Consider the following 15,608-nt stretch of genomic DNA (forward strand, 5'->3'; position numbering starts at 1 on the left):
TGTTTGTAAATATATATAATGTTGCAGGAATTATTTTGTACATTTATTTTTTATTTACAGGTATAACTTAGCTTGTCATCGACTGGAAACTCTTTTGCAAAGTATCGATCTTCCTCCTCTTAACAGTGCTAACAATGCACAGTACTTTTTGCGAAAACCAGACAAGGCAGTTGAAGAAGACAGTAGAGTTTTTTCTTCCTATCAAGATTGTATTCAGCTACAGCTTCAACTGAATTTGGCCCATAATGCAGTGCAGAGGCTCAAAGTAGCTCTTGGTGCAAGTCGGAAGATGTTAAGTGAAACGTCAGATCCAAAAGATTTAATTCAAACGTCTTCCACAGAGCAGTTGCGTACCATCATCAGATATTTGTTGGACACTTTACTCAGTCTCCTTCACTCTTCCAATGGTTTGTATTTGGCTTCAGTTCTTTAAATGATGGAAGTGTGTTTGATATGATTTTGTTGCATGTTTTGTTGTGTTAGTATTTCCTGGTACTCATTTTGATATTCTTTCTAATGTATTTACAAAATGTGTTTGTAGGTTAACCCCTTATTTTCCCCATATTTCTCCTTTTTTTTGTTTTAAATGAATTTTTGATTATTTTTTTTCTTGAGTCTTTGCTTTTGATGTGGTACATCATTTAGTTTGGCAAAATATTAAATATTGTTACTGTGAAAACTTAATAAATTGCTAACAGTATACTGTTATTTTCTAATCAAGAGCTATTTTTGATCATTACACATGCACACACATACATACTCAACTATGTGAATCACCCACCACCACACTTAAATATAGTTGATTCAGATGCTAGCTCTTCTCCTCTCCCAGTATTTAACAATTAAAATTCTACGTAGGAAGAATAAATAAATGAATAGCAAAATAAATAGAATATAATTGGTTACTGATTGCTGGTAAAGAAGAAAGTGTATTTAGGTATGCCGCTACTGATACTACAGCATACACTTAAATAGGAAATTTTATTGTTTTCTGTTTTGTAATAGGACACTCTGTTCCTGCAGTTTTGCAGAGCACATTTCATGCCCAGGCCTGTGAAGAGCTTTTTAAACACTTGTGCATCAGTGGAACCCCCAAGATACGGTTGCACACTGGCCTTCTGCTTGTTCAGCTCTGTGGTGGTGAAAGATGGTGGGGTCAGTTTCTTTCTAATGTTCTTCAGGAGTTGTACAATTCAGAGCAGCTTCTCATCTTTCCACAAGATAGGTAGGTCAGAAAATATTGGAGTTGTTTTTTATTAGTAATTTCTACTTTTCACAGGTAGGGTTCAGATTTTGAAATTCTGTGTATGTGGCTGGATCCTGAGCAGAGAAATGAAGCACGTCTTTCCAGGGTTTGGGAATGCCCAGTGAAGCACATATTGAAGAAGATTATACATGATACAACTAGGCTACATTCTTTAGTTTCCTGACTGCTGCACTGTGGAGTTCGTAGATCTGTGTTTACTAGTATTTCCTAACAGATTATGTTACTTTATGTGTTAAGTTTATTCTTTTGCGACTATGATAAAATTCTCTGCTGGATTTCTTATGGATATAGTTAGGAAATAGAACCAAGAGTTTGAAATGAGCTAATTTTTTGGGGCGCCTGGGTGGCTCAGATGGTTAAGTGTCTGCCTTCGGCTCGGGTCATGATCCCGGGGTTCTGGGATCGAGCCTCGCATCGGGCTCCCTGCTCAGCGGGGAGCCTGCTTCTCCCTCTCCCTCTACTGTTCACCCTGCTTGTGCTCTCTCGCTCTATCAAATAAATAAATAAAATCTTAAAAAAATAAAATAAAAGAAATTTTAAAAAAAGAGCTAATTTTAACATCGTAGCTCCAGATACAAATCGTGCTAAGAACCACATATCCTGTCATTTGTCTATTAAATTTCAGTGTGAATTACTTTTTTAAATGAGCATATTGATTCATACTGGTATTTTACTCATATCTCTTTTTTAGGGTCTTCATGTTACTTTCCTGCATTGGTCAAAGATCACTTAGTAATAGTGGAGTATTAGAAAGCTTACTTAATCTGTTGGATAATTTATTGTCACCTCTTCAGCCACAGTTACCCATGCATAGGAGGACAGAAGGTATTATTTAAAGTGGTCATCTTTAGTAAAAACATAAGATTCCTATAAATACTGCTTTTATAAAATGGCTAGTGTGAAGTACTTATTTTAATACCACTGTACATTTTGTTAATACTTTTATGCTATAGACTTTTAAGAATGTAGGCTTTCATGTGATTGACTGCCTGCCATATGATTATTGCTTTATAAATCTATTATGTTTTCATTTTTTGAATTTTGAACTTGGGAACTATTATAATATGTTTTTTTCTGTACTGTTATGAAAATCAGACTCTCTTAATTAAAAGTCTCAATTTTAGGCACAGTTGCTTTTCTCATCATTCATAATGTATCTCATTTGAGTAACAAAATTCTTATTGGAACAAAAACTTTAGAACTTAGTTTAAAACTATATGATTGGGAAAGTGAGAGATTTTTTTATTTAGTTACCTGGAAGTCTCAGAATAGGACCTTATATCTTGTTTCCTAGTTTATAAATTATTATCTCTTGGATTCAACCTATAATCAAGAATCTATCTTCATACCATAAAACTTTTGTCTTCCATTAGATTCAATGTGTTTGTCAATTTGTGGCCATAGGTTCTAGTTTTGAGGCTTATTATAAATAAATATTAATGTTAGTAGTGATAATGGTATATTTTGAATTTATAAAATGTTTTATCTCATAATTATCTTCTCAGACTTCATTAGAACTCTTAGAATCACCTGATTATTTTTTCCACTGTCATCTGTGTATAGGAGTACTAGATATTCCCATGATCAGTTGGGTTGTGATGCTGGTGTCCAGGTTGCTGGATTATGTGGCCACTGTTGAAGATGAAGCAGCAGCTGCAAAAAAGCCTCTGAATGGTAAAGACAGGGAGAGGTTTCTGACAGGTATCAGAAGTTTATAATAATCTGTTGGTGGGGATTTTGAGTGACTACACGGTTGTTCCAGAACTGGCTATTGGCCTGGAGGTTCCAGCTGTATGTAATTTATGTAAAATATGAATTAAATTTACTAGGAATCTGTTTTAAGGAAAGAACTTACTTTTGAGGGACTTAATGGACAAGCCCCTTATCTGACAATGACTTTTAGTTTCTAGATACAAGCATGTCTTTCATGAGGTTTTTTTTTCCCATGCTCATTTGAACACTAATACCATACATGTAAGTGAATTTATGAGGAGGAAATCTGGGAAGAGTTCTTTATGTTCTTTGAGTATAGTATGTCATTCTATTTATCATTATGAAGTAGAGTTCTAATTAAGTATAAGGAGCTTTTATGCTTAGATATGGAAATTCCCAGATTGGTTTTGTTTTGTTTTTTTTGAGTTTCAGTCTTTCTCATAAATTTTTGAGGCATAGAAAAATTTTAAAATTAAACGAAATCCAACTGCAAGACAAATTATTTTCTTCCCTACTTCCAAGCTAACAACACTTTTCATAAAGATTTTGAAATAGCTACATCTTATATCTAAATACAGCCATTAAGTGCCATAAATTTTGAGTTTTACACATTGTCAGGGTTCTGGTATTAAAAAAAGGTCCCTCGAGGTGTTTTATAGATAGATGAATCAATTGGTTATGGTGCACATTATGTTTGGGAAAAGGGTGGGGAATTTTTTCCATGTAGAGGGAAAATGTCTTAAATATTTAGAGTCTGTGGGTCAGTTTACTCATAGGATAGAGAGGTATCTATACAATTATGTATAACTACCATATGAAGTTGGAATATTATAGTATTGGAGATCTTAGTTTTTATATCATTCAGATACTGTGGAAACACATTAGTGGAAGACGTTTTTTGTAGGTTTTGAAGAATTTGAACTGACTTAAGAAATGGATAATAGATAATAGGAAAAGATGTCTTTAGGTTAAGCTGGCATGAACAAGTAGTGGAGATGGGCAAATGTGATGTTGAGCAGAAGAATGATACTTGAAGTAATAGTCTGGACACATTTTTAAAAATGAGAAAAAGCTACACAGCATGATTTTTGAACTTATTTTTGCATTCATTAAGTCAGATTATTGAATATCCTCTTTTTGGGTCCTTACACGCAAGCATGGGTTTGAAATAGGCAGTAGTGAGCATTTGTTGTTGTTTGAATTGAGTTACCTCAGAGGTGTGTTGTATAAAAATTAATCTTAAACAATTGTGGAGAAAGATAGCTGTTATCTTAAAGGAAAGATTAGAGACAGAAAATTCTGATCTTAAAGTCATTTAGGGTCTAGATTAGACTTTCTAGGGTCAAATCTTACTACTGATTTCTTTATAATGGTTCATTTTCTTTAAAACTGCTTTGTCATGATTGGCACATTTATAAATTTGTGTTTTCTGGGTATGTAAAGTACTTTAAAATCACATTTAATAGAATTACTAATAACACTTTTTCTTGCTTTTATAGGTAACCAGTGGAGTTTTATTAACAATAATCTGCACACTCAGAGCATAAATAGGTCTTCCAAAGGCAGTAGTAGCCTTGATAGATTATATTCCAGAAAAATCAGAAAGCAGTTAGTTCATCATAAACAGGTAATTTTCAATATGCTTTTTTAATTTTACTGTTGGAGAACATTGCTTTAGGTTGCATAAGATAGATTTGTTATCAGATGTTAGGTATGCTATTTAAGGAGGTACTTAGAGAAATTGTTTAACAGTTCTGAGACTGAGCTTCCTTATTTGTAAGATGGCAACAGTTTGTAGTTTATGGATTTTTGGTGAGGTCCTTTAAAGTGTCTACTTCTTGGGGCGCCTGGGTGGCTCAGATGGTGCAGCGTCTGCCTTCGGCTCAGATCATGATCCCAGGGTCCTGGGATCGAGCCCCGCGTCGGGCTCCTGGCTCAGCAGGGAGCCTGCTTCTCCCTCTGCCCCTTGCCCCAGCTCATGCTCTCTCTCTGTATCTCTGTCAAATGAATAAATTTTTAAAAAAATCTTAAAAAAATAAAGTGTCTCCTTCTTCCCATCTCTGTTGATACTGTTTTAAGTAAGAGGCCACCGTTTTCTCGTCTAGTCACCAGGGTCTTTGTTCTTTCTCAATCCTTATCTTACCTCTTCTTGAATCCTTAGTAGCTTCCAGTAACCTGTGCTTGAAGGTCACAGTCCCTGACACGGCTTCAGGGTGTCCATCATGGCTCCCTCTTGGTAACTTACAGGTTTAAATTTTAGTCTAGCCATACTGAATTTGAATTCATGAACCACCAACCCCAGTTTTCTCATCCAGGACTGTTGCGTGTGCTGTTTCTCTCCCCACCAACCCCCAACCACGTCGTATACTCTTTTGCTTAGATAACCTAACTTCCTAGGCATTAGTTTATAATCACTTCGTCAAAGAGGTCTTCTCTGTTCTCCAAATTAGGATAGTACTCCATACAGTATATTCCCCATGTGTCCTATACTTTTCCTTTCATTATATTCGTCATAAATTTTGGTAGGACTTCTTTTATTTTGTTAACATGAAATTTGTGAGTTTCACTGTGAGTAAATTATTTCTTAAAGTATTGTTAGGAGTCGTGCAGAGTGCTCTTTTATACCTGGCTTTCTTTGCTCAAAATGATTTTTTTGAGATTCGTCCATATTGATTATATCAGTGGTTCTTCTTTTATTCTTGACCACTATTCCATGAATGTTCCACAATCTCTTTATCCATTTGCCTGTTGATGAACCCTTTAGTGTTGGTTTTTTCTTTTTGAAATACAAACAAATGCGCATATGTGTTTCTTCTGCTTATCATGCAGACGTTTGCACGTACTCACACTCAGTCTTTCTTTCACACAAAGTCATGTATTAGAATGTGGTTTTTACTACAGAACACCTGTGCATATATCTGCTTTTTTTCCTCACTTGGTTCCATGATCCCTTTTGAAATTGCACATACAATTTGTTTGATATGCATCTTACTGTGTAGAAGTGAATTTATAGCTGATGTCAGATTCTTATGAGCCGTTACTTTCTTATTACTACTTTTTAAAATGGGTCTTTCTCTTACGGTATATACAAAGTTAAATACTATATCCTTGATACATAGTATGGAGCCTAGTGTGTTGTCAATAAATATTTATATAATTGATTTAAACTGTAATAGTTTATATGAAAATCCTTCGGATCTGACAAGTTTGTGAAAGCTTTAGTCCTTAAAAACATGGGCTTAGCACTAAATTATTTATTTTCACTTACAAGTTTTTCAACTGTGAGCTAACTATTTGATCTTTTGCAGAAAAAATGATGTGAAGCTTTTCCCTCAACTCTTTTATTTTTTGACTCTTAACTAATTTTAGGTGGTAATAATTTGCATCCTTTCAAAATCAGCTAATTTTATTGAACACGTAACATTTATGCTTGCTGTATTTAATTTAGGATATGAAGTTGGAAAACAAACCTAGAGTATAATCCCAGTAGATTTTTCTTAGTAAAATATTAGTATTTTATTCTTTACCATGAAAGACATTATTGGGACTGGCAAAACTTAAGAACTAAAAGTGGGGTGTGAGGCATAGTTGGTAGTAGTGTATCAGTATTCTCTGATTTTGATGGTTTTATTATGGTTTGCAGGAAAGGATCTTGTTTCTAGGAAATAGACACCAAAATATTCAAGTTGGCTGGTCATTAGGTTGCCAGCTTATTCTCAAATAGTTTAGGGAAAAAATGGCTTTTTACAGTAATTAAAGCTGCTAAGATTGTGGTTGTTTTGAAATAAAAGTTATTTTTTTTGTAACTGTCACGTGGTTATTGTAGAACTTTTAGGACAGTTTTCTGAAAATACTGGTTTATAATAGTTCTTACACATACATGTGTTGATTATCTAATAAATGTGCATGCTGTTTTTAATTTAGGATACACTTTTCTTCATATATGGAGATTACAGCCCAGGGAATATTTCTCTGTATTAGTTAATTTTTTTCCTGATAACAAAAATATCTATCAAAAATAGAAAATAAGGAAATGTTCTCTGAAGAAGTAGGTTTATGAAATTCTTAACTAAATTATTCATTTATAATTATGGCTATTACTTTTTAGTGACTTTCTGTTTAGAGTAATGTTCTGCCTTATATGGAGATGTGGTTGAGTCATTCAGTGAATTTTTTTAGGCCTTTGCAGACATTTCTTTCTTTGTTTTGATTCATTGCTACTGATTAGTGTTTGTGAGGGGTTAGGGATTGGGCAGATGGATAGGAGGGACATGGGTGGGCCATATAAAAGGACAGCATGAGAGAACCTAGTGGTGATGACACTGTAGTGCTGGTTCATGTGCCCACAAATATGCAGAATTAGTGCACAAACAGACATACACTCAAGAGTAGAGATGAAACTAGAGAAATCTGAATAAAATTGGTGAATTTTACAGTGTCAGTACTCTGTTGTGGTATTATAGCTTTACAAATTGTTGTCTTTGGAGGAAATTGGGTAAAGTGTGTAAGAGATCTCTTATTTCTTATAACTACATATCTACAGTTATCTTGATAAATTTTTTAATTAATAAAGAACATAGACATTCTAAAAAATGTACTACTCTTGAGGGAGATTGCCGTAAAAACAAAGCTAAGAATATTGTGCAATAAAGATATTTTGCCCATATATTTAAAAACACTTAACTTTCCTCCAAAAAATATCTCTCAATCTCATTAGTGGCTTACATAAAATTTTCCACTTACTTCCATTTCCCATGGGTGAGGAATTACGTCTTAATCATAATATGGAGAGATCAGTTGGGATTTGGAAATGACTTAGCAATGCAGTTAAAACTAAATCTTTCAGGGAATTATTTAGTCCGTTAGTCGGATGTATGAAATCTGTGAGGCATATAATAATTTACTTTGTTGTTTTTAACACTGTTAGGTTAATTTGGGTTAAAAAGTTAGATTAATTTTCCTCTTTTTTTTTTTTTAAAGCAACTTAACCTATTAAAAGCTAAACAGAAAGCTTTGGTAGAACAGATGGAAAAAGAAAAAATACAAAGTAACAAAGGATCATCATATAAACTTCTGGTAGAGCAAGCAAAACTAAAGCAGGCTACCTCAAAGGTATGATTTTCACTTTTTAATGTAATTAGTTTGGAACAGTCACTTTCCTTTTTAATATTTTTAATTGAGTAGTTAAATATTTTTTTGAGTCGTTAAATATTTTTAATAATGATTAAGAAACTTAAAGTTTTGCTATTCTGCTTATCAATGAAAAAAATCTATTCTAACCCTCTTTTTTTTTGAGGGAAGGTAGCTCAAAGAAATATATGATATATGTGGACTTACATTATGTTTCTGGTGTGCTTCCTTTAAAGTGGATTGCATGCCAGTAAATTGAAGATAAAAGATTCAGGGAAATGTATAGTTTTCTTAATATGTTCTTTCTAAGTGAAAATTAAATCCATTGATTTTTAAATAAAATTTTAAAATATAATTAACATGTATTTTTTAACACATAGAGCAACCAGTTTTGTTTATCATGTTTCTGTAAATACGAAGTTACAGTTATTCCTTCAAATTTTGAGATAACTTAATACCCTGTACTTAAAGTTACGTTACATAGGTTTCTTTATCCATCCACCTTTTATGAATTATGTTTAGGATATTTTGGTGATTTTTATTAAAGATGTTAGATTTGACCTAATGTAGACTTAATGTAGAATTTCACTTTTCTGGAATTCTATTATATATCCGATACTTTACTCTCAACAGGACTTTAGGTATATTGGTCAGTAGAGCTTTTAATAATCTTATTTTGAAGCTTATGGTTTTATCTAAAATTTTATTCTTTAGAAGTTGTGAATTTTGAGTGAATATTTACATTCCATAAATAAATTTATACTGAAAGAATTTTCATTCAGTAAGCACTGATTTAAAAACTGTAAATTTTTCTATGCAGCACTTCAAGGATTTAATTCGGTTACGTCGGACAGCAGAATGGTCCCGTTCTAATTTAGACACAGAAGTTACAACAACAAAAGAAAGTGCAGAGATAGAACCACTTCCATTTACCCTGGCCCATGAACGTTGTATTTCAGTAGTGCAGAAACTTACGCTGTTTCTCCTTTCCATGGATTTTACATGTCATGCAGATCTCTTACTGTTTGTTTGTAAGGTAAGTAAACTAATAGGCATAATTTATAATTACAGACTGAGAGGGTAAGAAAAAGAAAGGTTGCATACTGTAATTGGTTTTTGATTAAGAGTAGTAATAGTTCTTTTATTGGTTTTCCTTATGTAAGTCAGGTTTTTTTATTGTGCCCTGAAAGACTTAAAAAATATTTTGTCGCTTCTTAAGAGATGTGATTTCTTAGGAGATGTGATTTATATTTTAACCTAGTTAAAACTAAATTAATGTAGATTTGAAATGTACATAAGGTGGATATGTCTATCTCCAAGCTACCTTTTATCTATTAATTAAAATAGGAAATATACAAATAAGTGTCATTATGGTAATGAAGGAGTTTTAATACCCTGAAGGCTTTCTTGTAGCATATTCATTGTTTTTAAAAATTATTTTTATTCCACATGTGAGTGGGGGAGGGGCAGAGGGAGAGAAGCTCAAGCAGAATCCCCGCTGAGCATGGATCCCAAAGCAAGCTGATCTCACAGCCCAGACTCATAAGATTGTGACCTGAGCCGAAATCACAAGTCAGACACTTAACCGACTGAACCACCCAGGCGCCCCACTATTCCACAGTTTTTAATGAGATTTTAATATTTGATCATGAAAATACATTTCTTTGTATTTCATCTCAAGCAATTGTTTTGACACCAAAAACATATCTCGTCAGTGAAAAGTATTATTCCAACAGTTTGTTTTTAAAGAAAACATATGTAATTGCTATAATTTCACAAAATGTATTTCAGGTTCTTGCACGTATTGCAAATGCCACGAGGCCAACTATACATCTGTGTGAGATTGTGAATGAACCTCAGCTGGAAAGACTACTATTACTTTTGGTTGGAACTGACTTCAATAGAGGAGATATATCTTGGGGTGGTGCTTGGGCTCAGTATTCCTTAACTTGTATGCTACAGGATATATTAGCAGGTTTGTCCGGATTTAGTTTTCATAGTATGTCCAAATAAGCTTGTCATAGCTTGAATAAGTAACATTTAAAAGAAACTGTAACCCCCCCCCAAAGTGAAAAAGGTCTGTTTAGTGTTATAGCAGTAGCAACTATTTAGAATTACTTTTGTATTTAATTATGTTGACATGTATAAATGTTAAGTCTTTATGTGGAGTAGTTAGGTTGTTAAAGCAAAGGACTATTATAGCTACTCGGTTTTGTTATTAATGTCAGTAATGGGCTGCTTATTAGTACTTTATGTGGCCTTGAGGACTCTACATGCCTTAATCTTTTCATTTGTAAAATAAGGACAATAATAGTACCTTCCTTATAAAGTTGTTTTGAATAAGTGAGTTAATATATGTAAAGTGATTAATATTACACATTTTGTGTAAACATACTAGTTACTTGTCTTTAACATTTGAAGGTAGTGCAGTGGGTTCTAGCATTTCCTTAGGTAGGTGGGGAATATTTTGCCTCGGATTCTTTTATAGTTTGTAGCACATGCATGCCGTCATTCTCTAAACGGTAGGAAAAATATGCTTTAATATGTTTTAGAGGTCTGGTAAGAAATTATTAAGACAGAACTGTTTTCTTTCGTACAGGGGAGTTGCTGGCTCCGGTAGCTGCAGAAGCCATGGAGGAGGGAGCAGTGAGCGATGACGTAGCTGCAACAGCCGGGGACTCTGATGACTCCCTGCAGCAGTCTTCGGTTCAGTTGCTGGAAACTATAGATGAACCTTTGACACATGATATAACGGGTACATTCCTTAAATTCTGTTTTATTTAAGATAGTCTTGGCACTCTTCTTTTTTTTTAATGAAAATATATTTTGAAATTAAGAATTTTAGTGACGTAGATAATTTTCGTATTTTTGTCTTAGGGCTTTGGCTTTAGTAACCACATTAGTTAAATATAATAAATATATTTCAGTTTGATTCTCTGAATGAATGCTTGTTATAATGAAACACTATCCTTTCATAATGTCCTAACTATTTTGGTATGATTTGATTTGGCTGTGTTCAAGAAAATATAATCTAGAAAACAGTTAAAGATACACATTGGTGAAGATAGCAAAGTTAAAGGTTCTTACTCTTTAAGATCCAGCTTTTTCGGTTAATTTCTTTCTTTTTTCTTTCTTTGTTTTCTGCCTTTTAAAAACTATGTGTGTATCTTAGCATATACAATCTTTGCTCCTTACTTTTTGAAAAGGGTATTTTAGTTACTGCCATGTATGTTGTGGAGGCTGTGGTCATTTCACCCATTTGTCATTTCTCAGTCTTATGTTCTCTAATCATTTTAGCCTTTTTATGTGATATTCCCTTTATCTGGAATAGACTTCCTTCTCTTGTTTGCAAGATGAACTCCTTATCTAAGATTCACATAAAGCTTGTCCTCCTCCAATAAGCTTTTTCCATCAGCACCGGCAACAGTGTTGGAGACTGCCTTTGGCACTGCCGTCTACTCTAGATCGTTTGTGATAGTACTCATCGTGCTATAGTTGGTTTAATTTCTATAGTGTATCCTCACCTCTGGACTTCAATTAGTTTATTGGAGAGCAGAAATTTGTTTTATTAATCTTCACATACTCAAACCCTAGTAAAGGCTGGCATATGCTAGGCATTCTGTATGTTGAATCAGAGAGTGAGAAGGATGGGAAAGTAAGGTTTATTGAGGTTTATTGTAAGGCATAGAAGTTTAGTAAAGATCTTTGAGACATCTGAGAGCAAACTAATTTCTAAATAAAGAATGGAAAAATAAGGTGATTAGCAGCTTTTCCTGTAGGAGCTGCTGGGTTGAGAGGAGCGTGACCCTCTCCTACCCCCGTGATGGCGTGTGCTCATCCCCTGATAACAGTGTACTCTGAAAAGGGGGAATCATCTGGCAAAAATGTTACTTTGCCTCCTGTGTTCAAGGCTCCAATTTGACCTGATATTGTGAACTTTGTTCATACCAACTTGCGCAAAAACAACAGACAGCTGTTAGTGAATTAGCAAGTCATCAAACCAGTTCTGAGTCTTGGGATACTGGCAGAACTCAAATTCCCAGAGTTTGAGGTGGTGGGACTCACTGTTCTGCCAGGGGTGCTTTTAGAAATATGTGTCGTGGGGCCTGCATGTTTGTATCAAACAAAACCTGGTGCCGTTGGCATCACAGCGTGAACACGACACAGAAGTGATATGCCATCTGCTCTGCCCAGGCTGCCTTGGCCTTCCAGCGCTGGTCGTGTCTAAAGTTCATTGTATTGAGGAAGTTCCTGAACTTCCTTTGGTGGATGAAGATAAAGTTGATGGCTGCAAGAAGACCAAGGAGTCTATTTTGCTTCTTAAAAAACTTAAAGCCTAGAATGATCAAAAAGGTCTATGACTCTCAATGAATGAGAACTGGCAATAGCAAAATGAGAAACCGTCGTTGTATCCAGCACAGGGGACCTGCATCATCTATAATGAGGACAGTGGTATCATCAAAGCCTTTTGGAACCATCCCTGGAATTACTTTACTTAATGTAAGCAAATTGAACATTTAGAAACTTGCCCCTGGTGGGCATGTGTGACGTTTCTGCATTTGGACTGGAAGTAAGTAGACAATCTGTATGGCACTTGACATAAGGCTGTCTCCCTCAAGAGTAACTACAACCTTCCCATGCACAAGATGCTTAATACAGGCCTTAGCAGAATCGAAAAGCCCAGAGATCTAATGAGCCCTCCGAGCACCATGCAAGAGGATTCATTGCAGAGTCCTGAAGGAGAATCCACTGAAAACCCCAAGAATCCTATCAAAGCTAAACCCCTGTGCAAAGACCGTATGCCAGAACACCATTCTTTGCCAGGCCAAGAGTCACAAGCTCTGGATGGATAAGGCAGCAGCAGCCTCAGAAGCCAAATCAGATGAGAAGGGGTTTCCAGGCAAGAAGCCTGTGATGGGGAAGAAGGGAAAAGAAGGCTGTTGGTGTGAAGGGTGTGAAGAAGCAGAAGAAACCTTTTGCAGGAAAAAAAAAGGCTGCAGCTACCAAGAAACCAGCAGCTGTGAAGAAGCCTGCAGAAAAGAAAGCTACCACGGAAGAAAAGAAGCCTGCTGTATAAAAACTGAAATTTGTTTATTCTATAATTGTCAGATCATTTTGGATAGCTAATTTTGAATAAAGATGATCAAAGGCAAAGAAAGTTGAATAACGGTCATATGACTTAAATTTTCTTTGCTTTTCACTTTAATAGTGGGTATCATTTTCTGAAATATTGGATGTAACATTGTGCTTTACATATTGGAGGTAGTAAAATGAGTAATGTTGATTCTAGAAGTGAAACTCCCTCCATCCCCCCATTTAAGAAATGGATACCACTTCCTTTGAAGCCCTTGCTGTGCCCCTCCCCAGTGGAGAAAACACTGTACTGTCTGAATCATTCCCTTGCTTTGCCTGGTAATTATATTACCTAGGTTTGTATTGGTTTTGCATGTTTTTGAATTTTATGTAAATGGAATCATACCGTGTTTATTCTTCTGTGGCTTACCTTTTCACTCAATATTATGTTTCTGAGATTTATTCAAATGAATGTGTAGAGCTGTAGGGCATTCCATTCCTTCTCCTTGCTGTATAGTGAGCCATTGACTATACCACAACTTATTTTTCCACTTTGTCACCCCTATTTTAGGACTCCCTAAGATCTATTCTTGGTCCTTGCTCTTCCATATAAATTTTAGAATCCACTTGTCAAGTTCCACCAATAAAAAATTCCCTTTGAGATTATGAAGGAAACCCAACTGAATCTTTAGATCAGTTTGAGAAAGATCAACATCCATATGAAATTGAAATTGCATTTTTCAGTTTATGAACATGGTGTGTACACTAAATGTTTTCAATAAAGTTACATACTTTTTCTCATAAAAAAATAACAAAGTTTATGCAACCTAATTCAACAAGGGCTAATTCCATGGTCTTTTTCCCAAGGAAGTCAAATATTATTGCATGGTGTTTTTAATTGTATGTCCTAGAGTGATACATTTTTATACTTACTAATGTTTAATTGTCAAGTATAAAAATTTAGAGATATTTTTAAAGCAATAGAAACATGTTACATACCAGTAAAATAACTTTTTCTGTAAATAAAAGCAGTATATTGGTTAAATTTTATGTTGTATACTCTCTCAAAATCATTTTCAATTATTTGAAGGTGCACCTCCTCTTTCTTCTTTGGAAAAAGATAAAGAAATTGATCTTGAGCTACTTCAAGATCTAATGGAAGTTGACATTGATCCTTTAGATATTGATTTGGAAAAGGATCCTCTTGCAGCCAAAGTTTTTAAGGTACGATACGCTATTCTTTGCAATTAAAATATTTCATTTTGTACTTTTGGCTTAATCACTTAAAACAGGAAAGTATACATATTTATCACATAATATAATCCATTATTCATTGTTCTCAAAATTCATTATTTTGCTATAGGTCCTATAGTAGTTTTTTTAATACCAATAGAATAGTATAAGGGAAACTTGTACCCTTTTATTAATGTAGCCACAATTATTGTCTTATATATTAGTAAGCACCAGTAATAGGCATGGAGAAGTTTAGTTATAGTTTACTAAATCTGAAGCAGCATTTAAGCTCCGCTAAGCCCAGTTTATTTCAGATTCTACTTTTGTATTAGATCCAGTGTTTTCTGAAGGAGATATCCCCCTAATACGTTATATTGCTTCTTTTTGTGTATAAGAGATTTTTTTTTAAGTATGCTACTTATCTCTCAGGTTCTAAATAAAGTATTTTTAAATTTTGGTATAAAATGAATCTATTCCAATAAATCATTAAGATCCTAAGTGTGTTTTGGTGATTTAAAGGGTGGGGAGAATGTTTATTTTGTAGCCCCATATGAGTTTAGAAAGTATAAATAATGTCACTCTTAGTGAAGAGGTAAAAATAAACCACAATTTTTTTTCCACTCTTTTAAGCCAATAAGCAGTACATGGTATGACTATTGGGGTGCTGATTATGGTACCTACAATTACAACCCTTACATTGGAGGCCTTGGAATTCCTGTAGCAAAGCCACCTGCAAACACAGAGAAGAATGGATCACAGACAGTTAGTGTTTCAGTATCTCAGGGTAAGTGTGTGTTAAATTTTAAGTCATGTGCTATCCTTTTTTTTTTCTTTTAAAGATTTTATTTATTTGACAGAGAGAGAGAGAGAAAGCATAGGCAGGGGGGGCGGCAGGCAGAGGGAGAAGCAGGCTTTCTATTGAGCCGGGAGCCCGATGCAGGGCTCGATCCCAGGACCCTGGGATCACAACCTGAGCTGAAGGCAGACGCTTAACTGACTGAGCCACCCAGGCGCCCAGTCATGTGCTATACTTAAAACAAGTCCTAAATTTATGTATGCTTTGGCCTTTGAGAAAATGAGCCTGAGTGTATGCAGAGAGGGTTTAGTTTCACAGGTACGCCATCAGAATGACAGAGCGTATGTTTTGGTGTCATTCACTTTGGAGGAGCTTCCATTTATGGGGCATCTTTTG

At 34.7% G+C, this 15,608-nt stretch overlaps 1 protein-coding gene and 1 pseudogene across 8 annotated transcripts in view; both read left to right on the top strand.

The window, feature by feature from the left end:
- Nucleotides 1-15,608, top strand: part of BIRC6 (baculoviral IAP repeat containing 6) — a 231,373-nt gene that overhangs the window by 102,326 nt on the left and 113,439 nt on the right. For 5 of the 8 annotated variants that reach the window (XR_015768921.1, XM_028117286.2, XM_028117287.2 and 2 more), the window contains 11 exons: nucleotides 61-407; nucleotides 1,006-1,225; nucleotides 1,959-2,092; nucleotides 2,831-2,968; nucleotides 4,480-4,607; nucleotides 7,961-8,092; nucleotides 8,931-9,146; nucleotides 9,902-10,085; nucleotides 10,710-10,865; nucleotides 14,274-14,407; nucleotides 15,047-15,200. Coding sequence is in view for 7 of the 8 variants with exons in the window: in XM_028117286.2 (XP_027973087.2) it covers nucleotides 61-407; nucleotides 1,006-1,225; nucleotides 1,959-2,092; nucleotides 2,831-2,968; nucleotides 4,480-4,607; nucleotides 7,961-8,092; nucleotides 8,931-9,146; nucleotides 9,902-10,085; nucleotides 10,710-10,865; nucleotides 14,274-14,407; nucleotides 15,047-15,200 (1,943 nt within the window). In the remaining variant the exon portion in view is untranslated. The remainder of the gene's footprint in view (nucleotides 1-60; nucleotides 408-1,005; nucleotides 1,226-1,958; nucleotides 2,093-2,830; nucleotides 2,969-4,479; nucleotides 4,608-7,960; nucleotides 8,093-8,930; nucleotides 9,147-9,901; nucleotides 10,086-10,709; nucleotides 10,866-14,273; nucleotides 14,408-15,046; nucleotides 15,201-15,608) is intronic. The other 3 variants (XM_028117288.2, XM_028117289.2, XM_088026384.1) reach the window with 2 other exon arrangements.
- Nucleotides 11,898-13,187, top strand: LOC114219601 (large ribosomal subunit protein uL4 pseudogene; annotated as a pseudogene).

The sequence above is a fragment of the Eumetopias jubatus genome, unplaced genomic scaffold, assembly GCF_037043125.1.
Source record: "Eumetopias jubatus isolate StellerSeaLion01/CBP00866 unplaced genomic scaffold, mEumJub1_p1.0 scaffold_9, whole genome shotgun sequence".
Taxonomy (NCBI): Eukaryota; Metazoa; Chordata; class Mammalia; order Carnivora; family Otariidae; genus Eumetopias; species Eumetopias jubatus.